We start from the raw sequence: 24,620 nt of genomic DNA on the forward strand, positions 1-24,620 counted from the left end.
ATGTTGATCCCAATAGTATGGATTATCCTTTCTTGGTAGGTCTTAAGTTTCAATCCATTTTCTGGTTCTTTTATAGGCTTGTTGCCCAATGTTGATAATTTCACAGCCCATTTGCTTGCTACTTCTTTGATCTTATAGGGTTCTAACCAACGAACTTTAAACTTACTGGGATTGATTTTGTTGTGACCAATATGTTTTAGAACTAATTGGCATGGTCAAAAGTTCATTCTATGAAGGTGTTTATCATGCCAGAATTTTCTCTAACATTGTACAACTTCAATTGCCTGTTGTATTGTCATTCGTCTTTCATCCAACTTTATCAAATTGTTAAATTGATCCTTCAAGCTATCACTATCTCCCAACCTATTCTCCACTCCCACTCTGAGAGTTGATATTATGAATTATGTTGGTATAATTGTCTTGTGGTCGTACATCAACTAGAAAGATGTATACCCTATTGTTGCTTTCTAGGTTGTCTAGTATGCCTAGAGTACTACTAGCATTCTTTCATCCCAATCACCTTCTTTTACCCCGACATGTTTTATATACATCTAATACCAATATGTTATTTGTAGTTTCACCTTGTCCATTGGATCATGGATACTATGGGCTTAACAACTTATGGAATATGCGAAACTTCGTGGTCATCGCTCGTACTACCTGATTAACAAATGCACCCCTATCATGATTAGTGACAATATGTTTGGAATAAAATTGGGTGATGCTTGTTGTAGTGCTTTCTGTAAGTGCTCCGGCCTTTGCCTGTTTAGTTAGATATTTTGTGGCCACCACAATGTGTGTAGGGGGGCACCACCTTCATTTTCTTCCGAATAGAGGGAGTTAAACCCTCAATGAACCACCTCTTTTTTTAAGTCATTCATTGGTTTATTCTCCAACTTACCTATTAGCTCCTTCAGCCTCTGACAGTAGACTTGAACAGTGTCTCTTGCCTTCGCGTGTGTTGTATATTTCTACCACTACCTCATCATCATTCCGTAATAACCAAAATTACGCCTCAAAGGCTTTCTTTAGACTCCAAGTTGTCTTCTAGGTGGTTGGAAGGTTGGTGTACCAATCAATGGCTATACCTCGTAGGGTGGCCAAAAAAGCCTTTACGTGGTAATCTTCATCTTCCTGCCAATCACCTCCCAAATGGTCACGCATGTCTTACAATGTTATGTTGGGCCTTCTAACCCTTAACCAATAAACTTGGGATATTTTTGTTTGTGTGAGGTATTTGACATTTTTCTTTCCTAACCTCCTTATTCTGGAAATTAGGTGCGTCAGTTGTTCCTCCGTGTCCCCTTGGCATTTCTCTCGTACCATCAAGATGTAAGACTTCCCATCTTCCACTGTCTTTGAGTATACCTTGGTGGTACAAGTACTCCCTCCTTCTTGAGGTCTCTAACTCTATTTGTGCTATTCTTACTTCACCAGATATGGCCAACCCCCTTATCTGGCATACCGTATTTTCGGATAAGTCTGCTACCTCTCCTTCCAAACTTCTTTCTTCATCACCAATTTCACAATGCACAGACAACTCTATTTCACTTGACTCACTCCCCCAACTATTTGTGTCTACCTCGTTCTGCATAGTAAAAAGTATTAATTCTACCTCCACAGCACTACCAAGTGCAACCCCTCTTGATTCTAACTAGGTTGGTGATGACTGTGGGACCCTTCAGCAAGGTTTTGCAACCTTCGTTGTCTTTCTATATGTTGTGTCATAAGGATCATCTCACTCAGGCCTCATTTTCCTCTAGGTGTGTCTCCTTATAAAGCCTCTTGTCCTTATTCAATAGGAGGAACATTAATTTTTAGGGTTACCAAGTGTACAACATTTGTTTGTGTCCCAAGGTTCCTCCTCTCGTTGGTTCCTTTTGTAGAATTGTTAAAATATTTGTTGTCCTCTTTGTTCTCTATGGATAGCTTCTCTTTCTTCTTCTACTTCTAATAGCCTAAATGTTTATAACCTTGGAAGGCTCTTAAAGAGATCGTACACTGTTTTGTTCACTCTAAGTTCAGGTTGTACTATACAAGAGGGAAGAGCCCTTGCTCCACCTCCCATCGTACATACTAGTCTATCGCTATGTCTCATGTCTAAACAAGGTCCTATGTCAATTGATCATTCCAAGTTCCTCATCCTCGATGTCTCTCTCTCTTATCACCGTTTGTTGGTCCAAAGTACAACTCATCATACTTCCATCTTTTCACTCGTCACCTTGAGACTTCTAGGCTCGTACTAGGCAACACCACCAAAAATGTTATGTGCCAAGTATGGAAGTGTTTACATGCCAAATATGGAAGTAGTCTTAGTACAGAACTATGTACCAATGCAAGATTAACAAGAGAATATCATAGACATTTATAATATGGAAAACACACAACAATGGTAGAATATTACTTTTACTACTTCTACCAAAGTATTACATTAACCACCATAATAACACATCCCTTGTGGTCCCCAACAACCCCTACATATAGCACTCTACTTGGTTAAGGAAACCAACTGTCGTGACTCTTCGATACGTCTTATTTCATAACAAGTTTATTATTATTCACTAATTACTTATTACTAGCCTATAAACAAACTACTAAGAGTAATGACAAGCTTCTTGAAGAACTAAAACTAGAGGCATACTTTGGACATTTGAAACATTTTATTACTAATATTTTCAATAATTTCATTTTGTACCACCAACCATAGTTTGCAGACTTGGACTCGGAGAGTACTCGGCAAGCCCAAAATTTTCAACTAGGAAAAAACTCGGCATATACTCAACAAAAACTCAGGGAAAACTCGGCAACTCATAAAGTACTAAAATTTAAAAATCTCTCAAAGAAACATATTTTTTTTGTAGAATACAATTACAAAATGTATTAAATTAGTAATTGACATTTCAATAGAGAAAATGTATGGTTTTATAGCACTAAAATGATGTGAAAAATGCATCTAATCCGATGTTTTCCCTGCATCAACATTTTTACCTATGTTTTTTAACATCTATAAATACGCGAAGTTAAACTTGAGAGTACTCGTCCAGCAAAAAAACTTGAGAGTACTCGGAGAGTTTGCAAACTACGCCACCGACAAATAACTGAAATTTCAATCGTCTAAACCATACTTGTGTAGTATGTACACATTTGCCTATTAAGTTTATATGAATCCTTTACAAGGAGGAATATTTGTAAAATATGAATCATTAAAAATAAACTTTAAACTTGAGCATGCAATTGTTTCAAGACCCTCATCAATATATACCACTAAACTAACACCTTTAAAAAGACTACCAAGGAAACACAATTCCATAAAATAAATTAAAGATCAAAAAATAGGGCGAACCCCATAAACATCATATTTATTATGAAATGAATGTATGGGATCAAATATTTAACAAGAAAATATGAAAATAAAATATATTTAGGATCATTAAGGCAAATTCAAGACATTTAAAAATCTCAAACCAAAAAACCTAGGAACAATTTACATTAATTTGTTTATCCCTTTGATCATTGTGTAAAGAAGCAATCAAATTGTTTGAAAGATATATATTGTAATTAAAATGCATGCAGTTCCACTTACCATACCAGGAAAATCACTTCAAATGCAGAAGGCAATAAACATGTGCTATAAGGAAACACAAAGTTAGTTGTTTGGGCTGACACCAAATTAGAAACAAATTTGGTGCATGAGACCTCCTTCAAGGAATCCCATAGGGAGATTGGTTTTTCATTTAGCTTATATTATATATGTTGGTCAACAAGGTGTACATACCCAACCCCTTTTGGAAACAAACCTATTTCTCCTCTATAGAGAGAGCACAACAATCCAACATCGGACCTAACAAGTTGTAATTAGAAATGATGACAAATATTAAAACAGCAACCAAACAAAATAAATATAAAATATAAAAGTTATTGCAACTAAAAACCAAAGTGCCCAGCATACCATAATGTCTGCTCGGTCTTGACTTTGATATCCTGTTAGACAAAGGCAAAGGGACTTGCTACCTGGAATGCCTCCAAAATCCTTTACTGGTCTGTACAAAATCTACACACACAGTGAAATTGATTAAGCTATTGTGTGTAAACTATTTCATCATTATGAAAAGCTTGGGTACATAACCAAAAAAATAATGTAGACAGCTTGCATTGGTATCAGTAAACAACATAAAAAAAAAATTTCTAACAATACCAGCATGTTGAATAGGAAACATTTTGGCATAAGGTAATCTTTACAAAACAGAAGTACTAGATGACTGACAGCTCGCACGAATAGTGGAAGATAGGTGAGCACATAATATTAAATTACAGGCATAGTGAATGAACTAGTTCAATTTTTAAAAAACACTAGCTGATTTCACTTTTGAAACTTGGCGATCCTGGTAGTGGTCTAATGGCAAATAGGATGCATGCATATTTAAGAGAGTGAAGTTCAAATACCATTCCATTCTAAGATAGCCTGCCACTGAGAGGATATCTCCTTGATAAAGGAACACCGTGATGATGCAGTATAATGCAGATAGCATGATAACATCATAAAGCAGTGTTGAGAATTCACCATCCAGCTATGGACCCAGTGATTTCCTAATTTGCACTATCAAAATAAAGGAACTTGACAAGAGCTCTTCTATTCATATAAATAGTGCAGAAATCTAACCAATAGATAAAAGAGAGAAATTTTCAACATCAAAGAATGTATCAGTACAAAGAAGCAGGATAGTGTAGAGTATGTTTTTAATTCTAGATACATAATCAAAATGTTTCCCAATAAAAAACTCAAATCACTTATAAGTTTATAGATATCTCCATACAACGACTTGCTATAGTTGTTAAGCTGCATGAATTCGGTAATGAAATTTAGTGAATTCTCTAACAATAAATTACAAATCCATGTACACTGCATGTAAATATGAGTTCTGATGAAAGTAAAATACAGAAATGGTAAAATTACTGGTGAAGATGAATACATATAATTTTCTGTTTTCTCCTATGAATAAAACACAATCATTGAATGGGATAAGCAGAAAGCTCAAGTACCAAAAGAAAACCACCTTTTACAGCATAACTAGCTTTTTTATTTTTTTCATTATCATTTCTCAAAACCCAGAAGAGTACAAAACTGAAGTAAACTGATATCCTCCTGTAAATCCCTCTAGTTAAGATAAAATGTACATTTTACTGTAAATAGTTAATAAAACTTTTATGTCTAGAAATACAAGTTTTTCAAATATACTGTAAACTTCAAAGAGGTCATTCAGTAATCATTTACTGGAAATTGTTGAATAAAAATAGGCATACCCGTGCAGGGTCGGCTGGCGAGCCAATATCCAGGCTATCTGCAACCCACCAGTCGGTTACTAATATCTTCTTGTCCTTTCTTGCAGTAAGACAAATAGGATCATCCTATAAAACACAAGAACATATATTGAGATACAAATCTAATAATTCCTAAAAGAACCTTTCATATCTATGAAAAATGAAGGTATCAATAATTTATATTGAAAGTGTACCAACATATAGTACAGTAAACATTTTGATAATTGCTGATCAGAAGAATAAAATTGAAATTGAAATAGGAAAATTGTCTAGCTATCATTTGAAACAGAAACGTCAAACATTGAATCAAGTGCCCACACCACCATGCATGTTAGATTAAGGTTCAATGACAAACAATGCCCCTTGTATGGCCCACCATTAAATCTAAATAATGCATTATCCTTTTATAGATAGAAGTCAATATTGGAATCACAACATAGATCAACCTTATGTTCTTTTCTTTACTTATTGAAGTGACACAGCTCAACGTGCACTTCTCACTACTCTCTACCGCAACCTAGAGCAATAAGTGGGTTGCAATAGTGAAAATGAAGACAGTTTCCTAAACCCTTCAAAATGCATTCCTATGCCACAAATCCCTAAATGAACTTCAATACTCCCCACTCTGACACTTGTAATGCAACAACAATACATATTACATAATTTAAGAATCTATTTCTATGCTAAAATAAGGAGGCAGAATTGTGTAGGTAAGAATTAGAGGATAAATGATAAATAAAGCACTTACATAGGCAAGATGATGTACAATGACATGAGTACAACTTGCATCATACTGTCCCACATTGAATCCTCCGCCATTTTCAAGTTCCGTGCAATACTGAACAAAAATCCATTTAAAATGTTAGGAACGAAATAAGGACACTTTATAAAAATTGGAAAGCAACCACCATAAATAAAAACACAAGGAAGCATAGCATAAAATGTGCATATGAAGCAAATGATTACAATAATTAGCATAGTTACACCACCTTGGGAGATGGGGGGACGATGGGGCGGGGGCCCTAGCTCGATTGGCTAAATCTTCCCTGTTGCAGGGGGTTGGTCACGGGTTCTAGTCTCCCCCATCCCCGTGGTACCGATGGGCGTGTCGCGCCAGCGCTACCGGTCACGTTAAAAAGTTTACCCGGCGCACTTTTAAAAAAGAAAGGGAGATGGGGAGACGACGGAACGGAAGGACAAAGTACCTTAATTTGGGGATGGTGGGGGGACGACGGAGTGACGGTGGCGGGGGATAGGAGGGGGTGTGTATATATACATATGGAAAATTAAATTGCTACTTATCAAAAGATGTATTGCAATATAAAATGTAAAGATGTAAAAAAGTAAATACTTGAACATTAGACGGAATTGGAACATTGAACATTGAACATAAATAGTCGAACCAACAAATAGTCAACATCGGGACGTCCCTCATCCTCAGCAGAGGTGGCGAAATCTGGTGGCACCGCTGGGGACGAGGGGACAAAGTTCCCAAGTCCCTGGTGCATCCAAGTCTCCAGGACATGGGGCAAAAAGGGCGGGGACACGTCTCCGTGTTACGATGATAATTAGTTTCAAGAAACTTTGGCACCAAACTAATAAGTTTTGTTGTCCACGTATAGAAATAAAGATAAGGCAAAAGGCTTTTTGCAAAAGACCATGATTAGTACTTATATCCAGGAATCATAACACTTGGATGTTGTGTAGAGTGGAGCCACTTGAATCTTGCTTGTGAGACTACTCACTTTCAGGTGCTCATGGAGCTGTGAGACCTTAATCCTACTTGTACGACTATGGGGGATGGGTATGAATGCATGCCTTCATTGAACTCCTTATAGATAGCTTGTTTACCCAATTCAGGAAGTAGGTACAGTCTACCATATGGAAGGACCAAAAGCTGTAAACACCAAATATCCATATAGTTGCTTGTGTGTAAATAACAGCTAGAAGGTCATAAATGTGCGATCTCGTATGAATATGACTCTACCAGATATAATGCCAGCACCCTCAATTTTTTAGTCTTCCTGGGGAAGATAACTCCAAAAAATGGGATGAAGTAAAGTACAATTTCATTACATGGTTCTCTCGAGTCCAGACTGTACTGCTCATTTCAATCCCCTGAAATCCTCTGTAAATATACTATCAAAATGGGTGGATTTCAGATATGAAACACTGTAACTTTTCCATTAAGGATTATTTTATCCAGATCTGCCAATAATTGTATCAGGATAATCTGATTTGGTGATCTGTAAGCTGATGAGGATACTCTTCTCAATTCTTCATATACAAATTTCTTCCACTAGCACACAAACAATTCTTCAAAAGGATGAAACCTTCATGTTGGAGAACCCATTTATCTACTTAATTGAAACACACGCAGAAAACACACTAAAAAGCTAGTTAAACTAAAACAGAAAAGAAAATACAAAACTGATAAGACACATTCATTACCCTGGAGAAAACCCTAAGGGATAAAAACTCCAAAAAGAGTGAGCTACTCCACCTCTTTAAACCACTGTTTTCAATCGCTTGCCTGGATATAGCTATCACTGAGACAAGAACTGAGTTCACCACTGTTTTCAATTACTTGCATGGAGATGAATGTCGGTGGGACAAGAAATGAGTTCATAGCACCCGAATAAATGAGTTCAACATCTATATCATGCCAGTAACTCCCTCAAACACTGGCCTTCAGCCTACTGCACTGAAAGTCTGAACTCAAAAGAAGAAGCTCACTAGTGGCCAGCCCTTGCACCTTGGAAGTGAAAGAAACAATGCAACTAGCTGCTACCTTGTCCCACAATGCAACAAACCACCACTTCCTGTAGACTGAGTTACAAAATCACCTCCTGCATGAACCAGCAGTTATAAAAACTACTGGAGCAACTACAACCTCTCCCCTGCCCTTCCCCACCACAATCAACACTTTTTGCACCAACTATAAGATATACCATTGTTTCATCTGCTCTCGTATTTTCCAACTTACCTGAGATACTGAAAGATTGTAACTCTTTCAAAGGAATGTAATTACGAAGCACTGTGCCTCTTTGAAAGGGTTGCCATTATGAAAGGTTGTGACTCTTTCAAAGAGGGACAGTTAAGAATGGTTGTGACTCTTTTGAAGGGTGGTGATTGTGAAAGACTATAACCATTGCAAAGGAGCAGACATGATGAAGAGGTGTGACTCTACCCCACATTGGAAGATATAAAGGGGTGAAGGTTCCATTTGCAGAGGACATCCAGGCAAGATAAATTTGGGGATTAATATATTATTCTCAAAAGGCAACAATGAAAAGTGGTGACTTGTAATAAAGCATTTAATACTAATGGTCATTTAGATATTTTAGATATTTAACCCTTTAGGCAAGTTTTAGTTTTAGTTAGTTTCTAAATAATATGAAAACATTCCTGATGTCAGTCTTTTAGAAATTTTCCATTTCTTTTGAGTTATTCTCTATATAAGGAGACTTCATCTCCATATTGTAATTAATCTTTTATGAATATACATTTTTGTAACAACCCAATCCTTATGCCCAGTGGTGATCCTTCCACCAATAAAGGAGGATTCAATCCAAGCATTGAAGCAAACATTGTGTCACAAATCAAGGGATGAACAATCAGTACTCAATCAGCAATTGGTACTCATTAAAGGGGAGATCAGAGTATAAGGCATGAGCAGATCATCCAAACAATTAATACATTCAGCAGTCCCTTGCATCAACAAATATAATCATCAAGGATTATATAAGCAATCAGCACAAAGAGCGCACAAAGGACTGAGATCAATTCCTATAGGTTGATCAGCACTAATGTCCAAGAAATTATCTTCAGATTGGCAGACTGATATTACATCAGATCAACCATCTTCGGCATCGTTTGTTCCAACAAATAATTTTGGTATAATTATATCTATGTGCATACAAACAATAGATGATGCTTAGAGAAATGCTCATAGTAGAATATAGGATGTGCTTGATTGTCTGGAACCCATCTCCTAGGAAGGGCCTGAGGTGTAAGCAAAAGTGGTTGCCAAAGCTGTCTAATAGGCCATCCAAGAATGTGCCTGCAGAGCTATACCTCTTGAAAACTTCTCTCATGGGATTAACATTCAATAGGTTCCAATAATAAGCTGAAACATGTGTAGAGCTGAAACAGCATCAAACTACCTTACATATATACTCATAACTTTTGAAAATGAATATATATTGAGAATTCCTCTTGTGCGATTGAATATGAGTGAGCTAAACACGTTTTCCCCAATTTATATGTCAATACAACTAGTAGAATAAAAGTTATTAAACTTTTGCCAAAATTGCTACCATGAAAATCAGATCCAGACCAGTCTGCACTAAATTAATCATAACTTTCACAAATTTCAATAAAATTAAACCATACCAATGCCAAATGGAAGTTAACTCAAATAACTTTCCAAAAATATAACTTGCAGGTCTGTATCTATTCATATGTGCATGCACTAACAAAAAGAACAGTAGGATTTCTAAAAAAATAACCCAGAAATTTATCATAAAATTCACAAATAGAAACTTCTCTTTATTCCACTTCTTCTTTTATCTTCTCCAGCCATTACATTCTGAATATCATGTCCAATATATCATATTTTAAAGGCTTTTTAAGTTCCATAACTAACTAACGCCCCTAATGACCATTCACCTTCTCCCTCGCACCATCTTTACATACTGTCAACATTTTAGGACAATATTTTATTACATATTTGACAGTTTTTCATCTATCTTGACAATATGACTCCAAAGTTCTAAACATATTAAATGGAAATAATACATATAAAGTAGGATTAAGTTATTCCTTTTACATCAATAAACCTATTTTAATCATGTTTGAACAACATGACTCTAATTGACTTTACAAAATAAAATCCTTGAATTTTCATCCCATGTGTGCTCCTGAACCAGCCTATTGGAGGATTTTAGGCACGGCCAACAAAGAAGAGCTGAGTATTGCCAACCAACTCTGCCGGAAAGAGGGAGATGACTGAGATCCCTATCCCCCCAGCCACCTGGATGGTGGGTCAGGACAGTATTGGATAGCCAAGTGGACACCAAACTTTTTATTCAAGGGGCCTGCTGGTTGACTAATATAGAGTGATTAATCATATAAGTATGAGACAGATTACAGAGAAACATAAAAAGACAGTGCAGAGTTGGAGAAGAACATAAATAACAGCACTTATCTCTTAACCACAACAAATCATCAGGCTAAATCCAAGAAGAGTGGAACACAATTACCAATGCCATAGACAATTACCAATCATCATACATTAAGCAAACAGAGTTCATTCCATATTAAATCATCATGGAAGCTAAGTATTTTGTTGTAGTTTGCATTGATCATCAATTACACAGAAGCAATCATTGGTTCCTCATATACATCTCAAAGGGAGTAAAAAATTTAAGCTAGCACTAAGAAAGGATGAAAGAGATAAGAAACTATTCTATTGAATGCTTAAAGTGTCTCAAAATCATCAATGTTGTGGACCATATCAATGGCCCAAATGAATACATTTCTAAGGAACAAGTCACTGCATTTCAGATCCCAAGAAGAAAGAAAGAGACAAGGAGACAAAAGAATCCCAGAGGTCCAAATCCCAAGGAGAAAGCTGGAATACAAGTCTCCTTGTGTACCCTATACTTCTTTTGGTGCCCATATATCTATCTTCAATATTGGATTTGCAAAATGTCCATATATCAAGTACCTCTACCTTGTCTTAAATGTAAAATGGCATCCTATCACCTGAGTAGATGAAACTAGTGGAGCACTTTCCACATATCACCTCAACTGGCAATTGTATTGTACCTCTCCAATGAGAACCATATATGTATTTTGGAGCATTTAAATGTAAGCAAGGAATGTATGTTGTGGATAAATCCACCTAGATGTGACATTTGGAGAGCTCTCTTCAAAAAAATCTGAAATAAGAAAACTTGGGTTCTCATAGTACCTTCAAACACAATGAATGGATGAAAGGATGAAAGAATATGGGGACTAGTTACTCCGAAGCAACTACCTTGTATGATCAAAAATTCCTAAGCTAAGTGTTCAAAGACTCCTTATTTAGGCCATGTACCCATTCAATTTGGAAAAGGGCCTCCTAAAATGCTTCATCTACATAGGCCTTCATCTTCTCAATTATCTTTTCAGCATAGGTTGTGCAAACAATTAATTGAATACATTCATCCATAACTTGCTTTTCAAAACTTCAAGAGGGACCAAATTCTTCTGCATGCTCTCCTCAAACTTCATCAACAAAGAATCCAAAATTTCTTCATCCCCTACTGGTGTCTAGATTGGAACCCGCCATATGGAATACAAAGGAGGCCAAAGCTAGGGTCTACTTTTGCATAACAAGAGAGTGCTCCATCACGATCTTCCAACAAAGCTCTTTGCATCAAAGCTTCTGAAGACTTGACTCTACAAAGTCTTCACCCTCATCGTTGAGGATGTTTGCGGTGATCAACTCATCTCTCTCAAGACCGTTTATTTCCTAGGAGCCTCCAACTTGTGCTCATCCTTCCTCAAAGAGGCAAGCCAAAAGTCATTGACGTGTTGCTTGTGTGCAACCTTATTGCCGCTATATTTTGTTAAGGCCTCCTCTTTGCTAATCAAGAGTCTCATACTCCCTGTTTGGTAACTAGACGATGAAGTGGATTACAATGAAGCAAAAGTTGTGATATTGCACCCCTCTACATTAGTGAACCTCCATGCGGCCTTAATGTAATGGTTGACCAATGTGAGGATAAACTTTAGAGATTGGATTGTCTGGGCGAAGACTGCAACCTAGAGCAACTCGAACTTCTTAAGTTTCTTGTAGAAATGTCTGCATATTAGATTCTATCAATCATGCATCTCCACCATAGCGACTCCCATGTGTAGAAAAACAACATCACTGAAGGGCTTTCACCTCACATTTCTCTCTCACAAAAAAATATGCATTGCAACGGCTTTCACCTCATATTTCTCTCTCACGGATAAATATACACTACAAGGGCTTCCACCTCATGGTTCTCTCACAAAATATACATATAATCTCATGAAGAAATGCATTACAAGGGCTTTCACCTAGTATTTCTCTCATAAATATGCATTTTAGCACATAATAAGAGCAATTGAATGTTCAAACTCCCTCTTAGCAAGGGCAGCATCCTCACTATTTTGATTATTGCAATAAATTATAGTTGGCTCCAAAATTTGACCAAAAAAAGAGATTTCAGTGCTACATTGCTTCTCAAGCTTGTTGATCCTCTGCAAATGACTTGGCACACTGCATTTGTTACTCAAGCTCCCTCTGAATCTTCAAGCACTTGGATCAACTTCCTAACCTCCTCATTCAAGATTGTTTGCAATGCTTGCTTAAAAGGAACGGTTTTAACACAAAACTTTGAAAATTTTATATGCTAAAGTCTAGGACTATCCTTCTCAACCTCATCCTAGATCAACCTATACTAAATAAGTTTGTAGAGGTATCAATGTCAAATCTAGAATGACTATGCAACTTTGTTCTCTGTAACTAAAGAGTTTTTCCAAGGACTTTAGCACCTACCCTTGCAACATTGCAACCCACTTAGCTAGCTCTTCACTTTTTCACAAAACTCCCTCTTGATTCCTACCTTAGAGATCGCAAAGGAGTTCTCAAGAAGTGAACTCCCCTTTGAATGTCATTTCCTACTGTTAGAAGTAGCTGATCACAATAACAAGTTCTTCATTATTTAGTGTCTTCAGCTTTCTCAACTTCCTTGTTGATGAAAACTCTCCATCCAAGGCTGACCCAACCTTGTTACGTGTCATTAACTTAGACTTGTGATTGCAAGCTAAGTCTTCATGTGTGTTCATTTTTCTAGTTGGCATAAATTCCTTGGTAGATATCTTAAGCTCTTCCTCCTTTGAATTTCATATGCAATTTCAGATAATTAATCTATCATCCTTTTGTTTCTCGATCTATCCCATATTTTAGAGAGCTTAATAATAGTCCGTAAAATCAAACAACCCTAAAGAGAAATATACAAACCAATGCTAAAAGCATACATGATTTGTTGTTCCTAATATTATTGCATGAAGTATTCATGAACATTAGTCAAAGATACAAACATAAAATACTTATCTCATTCTTGATGATCGATTTAGCAATGTCCTTTCAGATTTTCATTCCTTTCAGACTTTCATCTTCGCATCTTTCCCTACTATCAACAACATGGTCTCCTTCACCATATCACATCCTTACTACAAAAAAATCCAAGTTGTCGTCACCCAAGCAACTTGAAGCCAAACCAATAGTACCACCCAACTCATTAATGACCTGAACTAAAGTTCTTACCTCTAATACAACACCTCTTGTAAATTAGCTGCTATAACAGAAATTAGGCCACCTATACACTTTTGAGCATGAAATAGGTCTATAATAACACACCCCAAATACACCCTCCAACCTTACCAAGGACCACTACCGAAGTTGCAAATCAACCCAATATCCATTCGGCATTGTTTTATAGTCACAAAGTGCTCTCTAGAACAATTTCTGCTTACAACCATAACATGGCAGTAGCATTCCTTTGTCGCAAAAAATATATCAATTACTGGTCGAAAAGAATGAGATTAACTGATAATTCATCGGGGCTTTATTATTGGAAGCAGATGTTCAAATCTTCATATCCCAAGGAAGAACATTAAATGCTCATGCACACAAATTCTGATTATTTAATTGGGCAAATGCCAAAAGACAAGACCAGCTACAATTCTTGGATGAACACAGCTCAAAGAAACACTCCTTGTTAAATTAAGCATACACACTTCGGACAGGGCTATCCTCCCTACAAACTATATAGTTGACCAATTTTCAAAAAATAGAAAAACATCATGGATTTTTCTTAAAATTTCAGCATTTGATCTTCATTATCTGCATAGTTTGTAGTCAAAAACAACAAAAAAATTGGAAAAAAATTACTACATTTTAGTGAATCTGGAAAAAAAAAGTTTGACTTTATTTTTTCTTTAGTGCATTTTGTCTGGAGATCAGCCTGTCCCTACACACCTCTGGGTCGAGGCATCTTAATTGAAGAAATGATATGACACTCTGCCGTGGCATCTAAACCGAAGGGAACCCCAAACAAAGAGCTTATTAACAGCCAAAATATTAAAAATTAATCAATTAGTTAATTAAAATGGGTAATTTTTAAATAAGAAATTAAACTGTACAGAGATAAGAAATTTCAGGGTATACTGAGAAAAAAAATCATTGCATGTAATTGGCTTAATTTTATCGAATAAATTGTTTTTCAGCCATGTTGGAAAATGTAAAATATTCCTTTGAGGGTCAAAGCACGCCAACTGTTATTGTTTTTATTTTATATTTATTTTCTAATTAATTTATCGCTTTTTTATCATGGACTAAAAGCATAGAGGAAGGGTTCGAATCACAGGACCTGGATTTCTGCAGAAGGATCAAACCCGACCAAGAAAAAACGAACACCGTGGAATATTCTCCCTTGGCCTTCGCTGCTGCATTCCACTGCATCTTCGTTGCAAGGGTCTGCTAAACCCTTGTTTTTACTTTTCGACTCCATGAATTTTTTCGTCAAATAAATTTAAGGCCCGTTCTTTGCATTGCGTATTAAAATTATCGCGATTCACTCAAAAACATTCATAAAGAGTGTGGAAGACTGCTTGCAGAAGTTATCTCTTTGGATAATGACATGAAACCGGGAACAAAACAAGAAAACAGATGTGAAATAATAGATCGAAACTGAAAGGGAAAACTATGAAGTCTAAAAGTTCAAGTACTCGCCAGTAATAAAAATGTATGTCGATGATATGAGTACAGAGACTGTGGAGGCGAAAATTTGTATTGGAGTCCCAAGCAGACAATGTATACAGGCAAAGAAGACAAAAGTATTTGGAGGGAGAAATTAATTCAAAGTTCCGATGCGTGGCGGGAGAACGCTAGGCTTTGACTGCATGTCATTTTTATTATTTTCTACTCTAGATAAGGTGACGCATTAGTATTCTCAATTATAACTACAAAGCGTCGAATTTCTTATTTGGTTTTTTTTGTTTTTGTTTTTACCTTGTGTGAAATGGATGAGAAACTCATGGATAATATGAAAGATAGTGGGGAGCACTTTGGAGTATTTAGTTGTTGAGGTTTTTTCACTTGTTCTTTTGGATCATGTGTATATTGCTTCTTATTAGCTCATTTGTAGTTGCTATATGATAGATGTACATTTAATTAATGTGGTGTATTAACTTAGGCAATAATATGGGTAGATGGTTGTTGAATATTTTAGAATAAATGTAGTTTTAGATTTGTGATATTATTTTATATATTTATGTTTATCTATATGTTGATAAAATTAAGAAATCAATTTTTCCCTTCCTCATTAAATTGTGAAGTATAGAGTTATGTAAATTTGGTGTAATAGAATAAGAGAAGGTGTAGAAATTTCAATGTGTTTGTTGGTCTCGATTGATAGAAGAAATAATTATTAGAATCTTTAGATGTGGGTTATAATGTCTTGCATGTCTTGATGAACATGAAGTCAATTACTTCTATGAAGGTTTGCAGAGAAGATAGTAGGAAAACTTAACTAGATAATGATGCTATAGTTGATTGTAAGAGTAGTAAGAAGGTTAAAATACACGTGTAACACCCTACTGAGGAAACCAACATAATTTTAGAAAGCAACATGGCACAACTCTTTTACATTAATGGTTACATTTAACATAATGATATACATAATAATAACCAACTCAATCATAAAATACCCAACTAACATGCATAAATGGTAATCATCAAATCATTACACAATGTCCTCTTGGGTTCCTAGATGTTGCTACTAAGCAACGCATAAACATATAATTAAATCATTTGAATTAATGCATAAGATTCAAACATTAACTAATCTTATTTAATGAATTGGAATGCAAAAGTAAATGTCTACATCTAACCCTATGTGTAATAGAGTGAACCCCTAGTATATAATTGCAAGTAGTGTTTAATAGAATGCATGTAAATGTAATCATGAAAGTATAAAGTATCAATACATGGATTTTTTTTTTTTAAAGGAAATCACATCGAGCCCTTAAGGGAAAAGGTATACCTATTAATTCTCACAGTCTATTTGAAACCTCGTGATGTAGAAAATGATGTCTCAAATGCTTTATTTATAGTTGTTGATGCTCAATTTGAATGCTTGAATAATATGTTCAATAGTTAACACTTGCTTCAATGGATGTCATCAAACTAAGCTTCCACATTGCAATTATTTATCATAATCAAATTAAGGTTTTCACCATGCACTTGATTCCATTAAGTCAAAATGAAGTATTAGGTTGCTTTTATAGTTACTTTGAGATTTCAAATTAAATAGCCAACCACAAATCTAGAAACCTTTCAAATCCATTATAGTGGACTTGGGTCATAAATATGGGAACAAGCCCCTAGGACGAGCTCAATTTAAGGGATCTTGTCCATGAGAAGGCTAACTTCCGCAACCTTGTCTAGGACAAGGCTGACTTAGACAATCTAGTCCCTAAGGATTTTAGTTAATCCTGAGTGATGAGTCATTAATGATATAAGATCCAAAACTATAATTGATTCTGACGATGGGATTAAATATTGAGGCCAAAAAGGCTAAAACAAGGCATAAGAGATAGAATAATTTTTCAATTGGAGAAGATTTGAGGAGTGTGCATAGAAATTATATCCTACCTTGATTTTATACAGGTTAGAAGGACAAGAGGACTCTAAATTGAAATGGGTTGCATTAAGTGGAATTTTGAAGTCTTATAATGTAAATACACTAAAGTAGGTGTTAAACAATTGTTAAATTGTAGACCACACAAGTGCTTATAGTTTAGGATAACAAATTTAGCCCCTCACTTTAGTAGCATATGACACTACATGCATATGAAAGCTAAAGTATAGAGAAAATTAATAAATGAAAAGGATATACCAGAGCCCCGAATGCATAGATCCTACAATAAATCGTTAGTAATTGCAACTTGCAAAACCAAGTATTAGTGAAAAACATAAATCATCTAGGGCATACTAAGGAAATTATGAATTTTGTGGGTAGCTATATACCCCCTATTTCGACTTCTATTAAGAAGGTGAAAGAAGAAATTATGTATATTGTGACAAATTCTAAATTCAAATTATGATAAATACTTATTAAAAATATTAAAGATAAACTCAAAAAAAATCAAAATTCATTCAAGTTGTGAGCAATCTAAATTATGGTTCTAGAACCTATAAGGATGTGGAAATCAGAGCTTTTTGACCTAAGTTATGATCAAATGAATCCAAAGAGCAATTAATAAAGGAAAAAAATTTAAAACTTAATGAAAATTTTCAAAACTAACTAATCCAAAAGTGAGCCTAAATTAGCTATTACCTTTTGAAAACCTCATTCGCGACATTACTTTTGTTTGCACTTGTGAAGAAGAAAGATGGAGAAGATGTCAAGGAAGAAGGTGTTCAACTAAGGAGGATGAAAGTTTTGAGGAGAGTGATTGAGGATAATATGCCCCTCTATGTGATACACCTCAATACTTATGTCTCTCTTCCTTTCTATCATTCTATTTTTTTATAGTAGGTATAGAATTGAGTTGTACACACGATGGTGTGTTTTTTATAAGATAAACAGGTTTTACAAGAACCCTGAAACCCAATAGTTAAAACAAAACCAAGGCTTATAATAAGCAATTTAAGTGCAACCAAAAATAGACAAGTTACAAGGCTGATAATAAGCATGAAAGCCCAGCAAACACAAAGGCCAGTTCAACTTATAGCCAAAAAGCCAGAAAAAGAAAAAGCCAACTTGACAAAGAACAGCAGTAAACTAACAACAAAAGACAAGAAAAATAAACCATGATTACTATTTTGTCTTTCACTCGAGCTCTTGCATCGTCTGAGTTGCTTCTAGACTTTGTGAGTCTCCTCAGCCATCTGCTCCTGAGTCTTCTGAGCTTCCTGATCTAGGCTGCTAAAAGTTATTTGTGTCACCGCGTCCTCATCCATCCTAGTTCTTTCTCTCTCCTTGTGCTCACTCTCATCCAATAGACCTCTGGCTTTTAACATTCCAGTAAGGGACAAAATGTTATCATTGATAGAATTGAGGATAGAAATCATCTGATTCACCAAATTATGATTATAGTTTTCCAGATTCAGGATTCTCTTCTTAGCCAAACTGATTCGATCCTCCTGATCCTTCTGATTTCCCAAACCTGGCTCCTTCCTATTGTTTTCCAACTGGCCATTTTTTCCCCCGACCTCTTCCAATTCATGTTAAAGCCATTTGATTGACCTGAAATTGTTGATCATGCTATTTTGAGCATTATTCAATAAATTCATGCTCGTTTCATTAGCATTATCCATTATTGCCACCATAGATGGATCGATGAGGTCTTCAAACTTGAGTTGGTCCTATTTTTCTTCCAAGATTTGGGGATTCATTATCTCTTTGACGATCCCCATCTTGGTTGTTCTTACATTGAAATTTCTCCATGCCTTTCGGCTATCCTTCATAATCACTTCTCCACCCTCTCCATCAATATTCTCCTTCTCTTGCTCCTGGGGATGAATAGGGGAAAGAGGTATTGCTGATAAATCTGGCCTGAACCCAAAACCCCCTCAACTACCATCTCTTTAACCCTCTTCCATTTTTTAGCAACTAGTTCTTCCCTCTTAATTTTCATCTCCTCTTCATCCTCATCATTAGATTTCATTTCCTCCCCTTCCTCATTGTAATCTTCATCACCCTACCCTGTAATTTTAGGCCCATGTCCTCTAGGGCTCTTCCTACTTGGGGCAATAGATGAGGGTGATTTCTTTTCCAACTCTTTGGCCTTCTTTCCAGAGGAAATGTTTTCCTCCCCCTCCAAGTTGATACTTTGAATATCCTCTATATCAGAGGAAAAACTAGAGCTACCTGAGTCCTCAGAGGCATCCACACCATGTAGAGGAGTTTTGCTTAAAGTTTGGGTTTTAAAATGCTCGTAAGCTAATAGAAATAATCCCTCGTGTAGGGTAGGATTTGTTGAGGGTTTTTTCTTGAATCCAAAAATAGCCTTGCCCATAGAAGTAAATAAATAAAAGGGGAAAGAAATCTTAATGCCATGGCGGAAATGGTTTAGAAAAACAAAGTGATGAGTTCTCACACAATCAAATCTAGTATCCAACAAAATGTACTCTATTATAGCTTGTAAAACATACCTCCAAATTTTTTTGATAAAATCCATTTCATAGTATGTTTTACATTTTACTAGATCTTTCCTCTCCTCTGATCTCTTTGCAAAATCTTTGACCGCATACGCCGATAGCTTCTTTTCTCTACAAAATTTGAAACTCTCCACTGGAATTTTAGACACAAGAGCAATGACTTCCTCTATAATCTAAAATGGAACTCCATTCACTTTAACCCTCCCATCCTTCCAAGAGTTAGCCATACTATTAGTTACATCTAGGTCAAAGCCATGGAGTTTAGCAATCTCCAATTTCTCCTATACTTTTGCCCTTTGTTTCCATTTATCCACTTCACCTATAGGCTCCTTCCTACTTCATTCCCCCACCATTTCTACACTTTTCGCCCCTACAATTCTCATAAACGCCGACCTCTACAAACCCTTCTCAAACCTTTGAATGCTCTGGTTTTTGCTTCTCTGAAAAGCTCAATATATTTATCTATACCCCAAGAAAAAAGGCAGATGAAAAAAATTGACCCACAAAACGTGTAGATATGACATTGATAACCTCACTTGACTGTGTTTACTGTAAATGCCATAATTGCAAAAACTCACACCCAAGCTTCCATTAATGATCATTATTACATTAAGATCTCCATCGTACCTCCCTGGATTTTTTCCAGCTTGATAAGATTCCTCGCTTCTTTCGAAACATTCCCACCCAAATTCCAAGTCATCACCTTATCTTTCCTAATGGCTTCATCGGCGAACCAGTCTGCCACGGGGTTAGCCTCCCTATAAACATGGGTGACGTGGACACGTTCAAAATTTTGAAGGAGATTTTGAGTCTCTTCAATTAAATTAGCAATAGACCATTAGGGTTGAGTGATTCCTTTAATACATATTATAATGTTATTAGAGTCTCCCTCCAATGATAATTTTTTTAACCCCATGTCAAAGGCTAGTTTTATTGTATGACAAGCAGCACTGGCTTCTGCAAAATGGTTAGTTTAGAAACCCAAAGGATGAGAAAAAGCCGCCACCCCTCCACCATAATTATTTCTTATGATTCCTCCACAACCTGAAGGTCCAGGGTTACCTTTTGATGCACCATCAAAATTTTCTTTATGTCATCCCTCAAGAGGGAGCAGCCATTTGACTTCTTGTCTTTTTGTCCTCCTATCCTTATCTTTCTCCTTCTTATTACCACCATTTTCAATACCTCCCCCCTTCCTTAAATGGTATTTTTCCTTTATTTTTCTATAAATCTTCTCCCCTAGAACATAAGCCGGTTCCTCTCTATCTCTGAAAATTCTATTGTTTCTTTCCTTCAAGATACCCCAACAAAAATGAGGCAATGTCCAAGTGCTTAAATCCAACAAGTCTAAACCTTTGAACATACTTATCCAATGGCAAAAGAAATCCAAAAGATTGCCTAGTTTGCACCAGCTTACCCCAAAATTCTTAGTTATGTTATCCCAGACCTCCCTTGAGAAAGGACAATGGATAAACACATGATTGACCAATTTCATCTAGTTTTTACATAGGATACACCTATTAGGCATAATATGACCTCTTTTTATTATATTATCCTGAGTGAGAATTTTGTCTTGTAAGGCCATCCACTAAAAAAATATTGATCTTTGGGGTTAGACCAGGTAACCAAGCTTTCACTCAAGGGGGTTTCTCTTTGAGGCTCCAAAGAGAGTTATAGCCCAAAGCTACTGAGTAACAACCATTAGGATTGTCACCCCATATAACTTCATCCCTCTTATTATTAATAACCATAGAATTCAATATTGTCATGATCAACTTGAGATCTTCAGAGATAAAAGACAGGTCTCTCCATCCCTGGTCAGTTCTATAATCACTAACTTCCAAACCAAATCGCCTAATACAATCATTAGCCCAAATTTCAAATGTAGGATTATTAATAAGGGGTCTTTGAAACAACCAATTATCAGTCCAGAAGAGAATATCCTCCCCATTGCCCACTTTCCAAATAACCTTAGCCTTGGCCAACTCTCTTGCCTTAAGAATACCATTCCAAATAACAGACTCGTTCAGGATGTCCTCATTGTTTAGCAAGAACTAAATAGAAGGTATTCTGAAGTACTTATTAACAAAGATTTCTCTCCATTCCCCGATACTATTAAAGATGTGCCAGGTTTGTTTTGCTGGGAGAGCCATATTGAGATGCTTTAATTTCTTGATACCCAATCCACCATAGCACTTTGGAAGATAGACATTATCCCATGCCACAAGTGGATATCTTTTCCGCCCTTTGAGACCCGACCACCATTTTCTCTGCAAATTTTACTGGTATCCCAAAAAGGCTCAAGGCATACATTGGGAGGTTCTGAAGAGTAGATTTTACCAAAAGGCATTTGCCTGCTTGACTAAGAGAAGCCCCTTTCCACCCCATTAGCTTCTTACTAAACTTGTCAATGATCCCATTCTAGAAGGAATCAAGAGGCTTAGCACCCAAAGGGAGTCCAAGATAAGTAGAAGGAAGCTTTCCCACTCCACATTCAAGGGTCTTCACAATTTTCCTTTGCCTGTCCTCTAGAGTATTAATGAAGAAAACTGAGCTTTTTTCCCAATTAATAAGCTGTCCAGATCCTCTAGTGTACGAATCTAGAATCTCCTTCATAAACTTAGCCTCCTTGATTGAAGCTTCCCCTCCCATTATTGTGTCATCCAAAAACTGTTGATGGGAAAAAGGATCACAACTAAAGAATGATTTAATCCCTTTTAGCCTTCCTTCTTGTTTTTTCTTCTCGATTAACCTTCCAATACATTCTGTCAAAATAATGAACAAAATAGGCAATAGGGAGATCCCCCTGTCTAAGCCCTCTCGTAGGTTTGAAAAAATTAGGAGCACCATTAATCAAAATAACAAGAGAAGAAGTAGAAATAAGCTAAGACATAAGCTTACAAACTTTCTGATCAAAGCCAAAAGCTTGGAGCACCGAACCAAGGAAAGTCCAGTCAACCCGATCATAAGCTTTTGAAAGATCCAGTTTGAGAGGCATTCCATCTCACTTTCTAGCTTCCATTGAGTGGATAACTTCATGCACCATCATGATAGAATCTAAAATATATCTTCTAGGGACAAATCTCATCTGTTGCTGAGATATGATCAAAGGAAGAATTTTAAGTATTCTAGAGGTTAGCACCTTTGAGATAATCTTGTAGAAAGAATTACACAGACTGATATGTCTAAATTTATCCAAAGAATTAGCCCTAAGAGTTTTAGGAATGAGGACCAAAAAAGTATAATTAATCTCTTTTGGAATGCTTCTTGCTCCAAAGAATTCCTGAATAGCCTTCACAACATCTTTCATGACCACCTGCTATAAAATTTGGAAGAAGAAGGTGAGAAATCCATCCAGGCCCGAGGACTTATCCGCAGGCAAGGAGAAAAGAGCTTCTCTAACTTCCCACACGTTTGGTATAGCCCTCAACATTTTATTGTGACAGGGTTAAATAATCTGAGGAATACATGAGACAATTTCATTCTGATCCAACTTCAATAACAAGGTATAGCCCTCAACATTTTATTGTGATGGGGTTGAATAATCTAAGGGATACATGAGACCATTTCATTCAGAGGAATACATGATGGTATGTTATTTAAACTATTAAATATATATATACCAAAATTTGACCAATTCTAAGTATATTTGTTTTCCTATATTTATAATGAGACTGGTTGATATGTATGATACAATGACATATCTTTGTTGATATGTAGAACTTCCTACCATGCGGGAACATGCCACAATGAAGATGATGGTGTTCCTCTCAAGGAAATATGGCATACTTAGACCTCTCGAGATACAATTATACTGGGTATAATGTCTTCCTCACATAACATTTTACCATGCACTATTCATGGCTCTAATGAAGAGGTGGGGTAAGGATACATCCACATTTTACATACTCATAAGCGAGATGACTATTAGACTAGAGGATGTCTATTGTATCTTGTGGTTACATGTCTAAGGTTAGACAATGAGATTCAATATTGTCAAATCAAAGGTTGAGATGGAGAGGGATCAAATAGATTTCTCATTTTGGTCTCATCTTTGTATACGCAAAAATCTTATTCCACTAAGGGCATTGGTGCATGCCTCTGATTATATTTCTTAGGCTAGGAAGATATTATTGTGGTTTCTCTTGAATAATGTTTTTTTTTTTTTGTGTTGGTAGCATATGTGGTTCAACACATGGAGAGGAATTGTGAACTATAATCCCAAGGGAGTATACTAGTCTCTTTAATTATATTTTTTTGGCCAGGAAGATATTATTATGGTTTCTCTTGAACAATGTTTTCTATTGTGATATTGCTATCAGGATTTAACTGTGTAATTTTGAGTCAAACCCATTGATCCATATTTCATGAGAAGTGATTCAACATGAATCCATCTCTCAAGAGAATAGATGGAACACTTAGCACTCATTGGATCTAGGTGATGCTCACAGGGGTGAAGCACCGGGACTTCCTGGGAGGTCACCCATCCCAGTACTACTCCAGCCTGAGCGCGCTTAACTACGGAGTTTTCTCCATGGTTAAACCCAAAGCTTGCAACTCATTTCCAAGCTTTGGGTTTAACCATGGAGGAAACTCCGTAGTTAAGCGCGCTCAGGTTGGAGTAGTACTGGGATGGGTGACCTCCCGGGAAGTCCCGGTGCTTCACCCCTGTGAGCATCACCTAGATCCAATGAGTGCTAAGTGTTCCATCTATTAATTGCAAGCTTTGGGTTTAACCATGGAGGAAACTCTATAGTTAAGCGTGCTCAGGCTGGAGTAGTACTGGGATGGGTGACCTCCCGGGAAGCCCCGGTGCTTCACCCCTATGAGCATCACCTAGATCCAATGAGTGCTAAGTGTTTCATCTATTCTCTTGAGAGATGGATTCATGTTGAATCAATACTCATGAAATATGGGTCAATGAGTTTGACTCAAAATTACACAATTAAATCCTGATAGCAATATCACAATTTGACTTGCTATGGAAATTATCTCCTACTTATCAATGTTTTCTATGTTGCTAGCAGATGTGGTTTAACACACGAAGAGGAAT

General features: G+C 36.3%; 1 protein-coding gene across 1 annotated transcript in view; it reads right to left on the reverse strand.

The window, feature by feature from the left end:
- The window catches only part of LOC149571003 (BRCT domain-containing protein At4g02110-like), a 79,567-nt gene extending 64,353 nt beyond the window's left edge, over window positions 1–15,214 (reverse strand). The window contains exons 1-4 of the mRNA XM_089812561.1: window positions 14,772–15,214; window positions 6,068–6,157; window positions 5,302–5,406; window positions 3,950–4,051 (exon numbers count right to left, since the gene is read on the reverse strand). Coding sequence (XP_089668687.1) covers window positions 3,950–4,051; window positions 5,302–5,406; window positions 6,068–6,157; window positions 14,772–14,912 — 438 coding nt within the window. The 5' untranslated portion in view covers window positions 14,913–15,214. The remainder of the gene's footprint in view (window positions 1–3,949; window positions 4,052–5,301; window positions 5,407–6,067; window positions 6,158–14,771) is intronic.
- Between the last annotated feature and the right edge of the window lie 9,406 nt (window positions 15,215–24,620).

The sequence above is a fragment of the Cupressus sempervirens genome, chromosome 2 (genome assembly GCF_028749045.1).
Source record: "Cupressus sempervirens isolate cs-2001-9-10 chromosome 2, ASM2874904v1, whole genome shotgun sequence".
NCBI classification, from domain to species: Eukaryota; Viridiplantae; Streptophyta; class Pinopsida; order Cupressales; family Cupressaceae; genus Cupressus; species Cupressus sempervirens.